This window comes from Myotis davidii, unplaced genomic scaffold (assembly GCF_000327345.1).
Source record: "Myotis davidii unplaced genomic scaffold, ASM32734v1 scaffold1494, whole genome shotgun sequence".
Classification (NCBI taxonomy): Eukaryota; Metazoa; Chordata; class Mammalia; order Chiroptera; family Vespertilionidae; genus Myotis; species Myotis davidii.
In genome coordinates, this window is record NW_006286246.1 from 4,130,073 (window position 1) to 4,133,710 (window position 3,638).

The 3,638-nt window shown below is 58.3% G+C and overlaps 1 protein-coding gene across 1 annotated transcript in view; it reads right to left on the bottom strand.

Annotated features, from left to right (window-relative positions):
- AGPAT4 (1-acylglycerol-3-phosphate O-acyltransferase 4) overlaps positions 1–3,638 on the bottom strand; it is a 31,313-nt gene that overhangs the window by 10,872 nt on the left and 16,803 nt on the right. The window contains exon 2 of the mRNA XM_015560023.1: positions 1,804–1,973. Coding sequence (XP_015415509.1) covers positions 1,804–1,973 — 170 coding nt within the window. The remainder of the gene's footprint in view (positions 1–1,803; positions 1,974–3,638) is intronic.

Genomic DNA, 3,638 nt, shown 5'->3' on the forward strand with positions numbered 1-3,638 from the left:
TGGGGACCCTAGGGAGACTTTGAAGGCGTGAGGCCCCACAGGCAGCCGGGATGTGGCCGGGGCCTCCACGCTGGCCGGGGCCTGCCTGCGGGCACTCACGCCGTGGGCGCACATGTGGCTCACACGCATCCTCACGCAGAATGAGGCCCGTCGGTCACCCGCGGCCGTGGGGTGGGCCCTAAGTGCTTCCTCCTCTCTCCTGCCCCAGAGGGAGCTGGACGCCAGGACCAGGGATGCCAGGAGGGCCAGGTTTGAGGGCAGATGCACAGGTCCCCACAGGTCCATGGGCGAGCCTGGGGGCAGCACCCACGCCCGGTGAGCCGCAGGTTGAGGGAGGCGGCCGGACTCAACAGTGAGACACCTGCCAGGACCCCGGGCCGGGCCTGGAGTCAGGCCAAGGTTTGGGGCTTGCCCTGCAGCCACTGCTAAGGGATCCTGGTGGCTTCTCCCAAGATCTTAAACAGCCCAGCGGCCCCGGGTGAACCCGCCACACCTCCCGGGGAAACACTGAAGAGAAGCTACCGTGTGGAGTGCTCACCACTCACGGGCCCCGCGCCCCTCAGAGGCCCGGCGAACAGGATCTGCAGGGACCTTCTGGGCCTCAGGCATGTTACTGGGGCAGAAAGACCGGCAAGCGGGCCGCTCAGCTTCCAAAACCTGGACCCTCTGCTCACGCGTGACATTTGCTGGGCACTTCCCTGACCCGCTCCCAGAGCCCACAGGTCATCGCACCGACAGGAGGGAGCAGTCGGTGTTTTCTCAGAGATCATGGCCGAACCCTGGTCCCACCGTGAAATGCCCAGGGGACAGACCGCCAGGCCCACGCGGCCCTGGGTGCTTAGAGCATAGCCCACGCCCAAGAGTGTCTGCAAATGCCAGTTGCTTCCTGGAAACCCCTCCCTCTCAGCCACTCCCTGGGAGGCAAAGAAGGCCTGTCAGGGGCCTCCACCTCCTCGGAAAGGAAAAGAAGTCCCCCCCACTCCCGGCTGCGGAGAATCTGAGAATCGGAGAATCGCAGCCTCACGTGCTAGTCCTACAGGAGGTAAGTCAGGTGATTATTTGAAGGTCACCTGAGACAGAGGCACTGCTGAGCACTGAATACAAAGATGATGCCCAGGTGTGGGCTCCATCCCTCGTGGAGGGCGTGCAGGAGGCAGACGATCAATGGTTCTCTCATCATTGATGATTCTCTCTCTCTCTCCCTCTCCCTTCCTCTCTGACATCAATAAAAATATATTTTAAAAAGACTATAAAATGTTTCTCTGGCTGGTGTGGCTCAGTTGGTTGCGTGCTGTCCCGTGAAACAGGAGGTTGCTGGTTCGATTCCTGTTCAGGGCACATGCCGGGTTCAGGCTTGATCCCGGTGTGGGGTGTGCAGGAGGCAGCGGATTGACTTTTTTTTTTTTTCTCTCTCTCAAATCAATAAAAACATATTTTAAAAATAAAGACTATGAAGTGGCATCAAACCAGAGGACTTCAACCCCAAATCCGCTGAGCGGCCGTGTGAGCCTGAGCCGGAGAGCTGAACTTGGCGCTGCAGGAAGGTGGGCGTGCCCTGCCCACTCATGCCTGTGTCTGGAGGCTTAAATCCACAGACTGAGTCCACGGCCTACCACACAGTCATCCCGGATCAATATTACAGGAGGAGGCGCCTCTTCGTCCAGAAGGAAAAACCTTCGGTTAAAAGCAGCGCCTCCAGCTGAACCCGTTAATGCTGCTGCAAATTCTGCACGACCGAGAGCCAAGGCAAGTCAGGGTGCGACCGAGCGACGTGTCAGAAAGGCAAACGGGCGTCCAACTTACCCCCAGAACCCCGAAGCGCTCGGCCAGGCTCCAGCCGCAGAGGAAGTCGATCTCAAATTTGTGGTTCAGAACCACGATGGCGTTCTCCTTCCCGAACGTGGGGTAGGCCCGGGGGTCCGTGTAGATGACGCACTCCGTGCCCGACCACCACTCCAGCAGCATCACCAGCTCTGCAACAAACCACAAGGCAGGCGCTGACCCCACGCACCTCCCTGGCCCAGGCCGCTCTGCGGGCCCCTGGGAGCGGGCTGGGCCGGAGCCACGCCCCCGGGAGGGCCCAGAAGCAGAAGGAAGACCGAGGATGGCTCCGGACAGTCTCCAGGGCAGGAGAGGAGCGTCGGGAAGACAAGGCACTTGCATGTCTTGATTAAGTTCCTTGGGGAAAAGTAAATCAGAAAGCCCAACCCCATCAGAATTCATGCCTGTTTACAGAGGTCTGAGAGGCAGCCTGAAATGATGTACGGAATTCTTAATATGCCAGGAGAGGACTAATGGGATCCTTATAAACGCCATCAGAGAACACGGAGCACCCAAGCTTTCTCCCGGCCCAGGCCAGGCCATGCCCCTGCGTCACACGCTCCCCAGGGCCCTTCGTAGCGCCTGTCCCAGCCCGGGATGCGGCCTGAGAGTGTGTCCCTGCTGTGGATAATCCCAGCAGGCGAGGACTGTGCTGCATGGTCCCCTATCCAGCCCAATGCCAGGATGCAGCACGGTGCTCTCAACACACCCAGGATCTACTGTGCGCAGGCGGGGACCTACTGTGTGCAGGCGGGGACCTAACACACACAAACACACACCCAGGGACTGGGAGTGACAGCAGATGAAACGTCAGGCTCCTACCCTCCTGGGCTGCTGTGCAGGGTCAGGAGACGCCTGTCCCAGGACGGATGGGTGCTGAGTGTCAGACACATGCCGGCTGCAGCCCGGCCGTGTCGCTCGCTGGCCGGAGACCTTCGGCACGTTTCCCTGTCCCCTCCGCGCCCATCCTTGCCTGTAAGTAGGGTCGGGAGCTTGGAGAGATGCCGTGGGTGTTAGAGGGGGTTGTGTAGAGACGCTGCCCGCAGCAGGCGGCCACTGAGCAGCCGCCTGGGGTTCATAGCACCGAAGGCTGTGGTCCCAAAGGGGCCGGGGAGGGTGGAGAGACGGACAGACAGAGGCACAGGGCGGCTTCTGCGGCAGAGGGAGGGGTGGCTTCCCAATGAAACCAGAGAGCTGTCCTTGTGCCCACAGCACAGTGTGGCTTCTGGAAAGGCCTCTCTGGCTGAAGGGGTGTGTGTGTGTGGGGGGGGGATTAACGCACAGATGGGAGGAGCTGGGCAGAAGCAGGGAGGTCCCTGGGGAGGCACTGCAGGGCCCTGGACGCAGGGATTTTACTGAGACCAGGAGACGGTGGAGGGCCTGGCTTTGGGCGGCCCCCTCAACACAAGGTTTTAACTGTTTTTTCACCAATTTTTTACACACACACACACACACACACACACACACACAAACACACACAGAGTCACACTGTCCGGAACTATATAGAGCAGTGGTTCTCAACCTTCCTAAGGCCGCGGCCCTTTAATACAGTTCCTCATGTTGTGGTGGCCCCCAACCATAGAATTATTTTTGTTGCTACTTCATAACTGTAATTTTGCTACTGTTATGAATCATAATGTAAATATCTAATATGCAGAATATATTTTCATTGTTACAAATTGAACATAACTAAAGCATAGTGATTACTCACAAAAACAATATGTAATTACATATATGTTTCCAATGGTCTTAGGCGACACCTGTGAAAGGGTCGTTTGACCCCCAAAGGGGTCATGACCCACAGGTTGAGCTCCGCT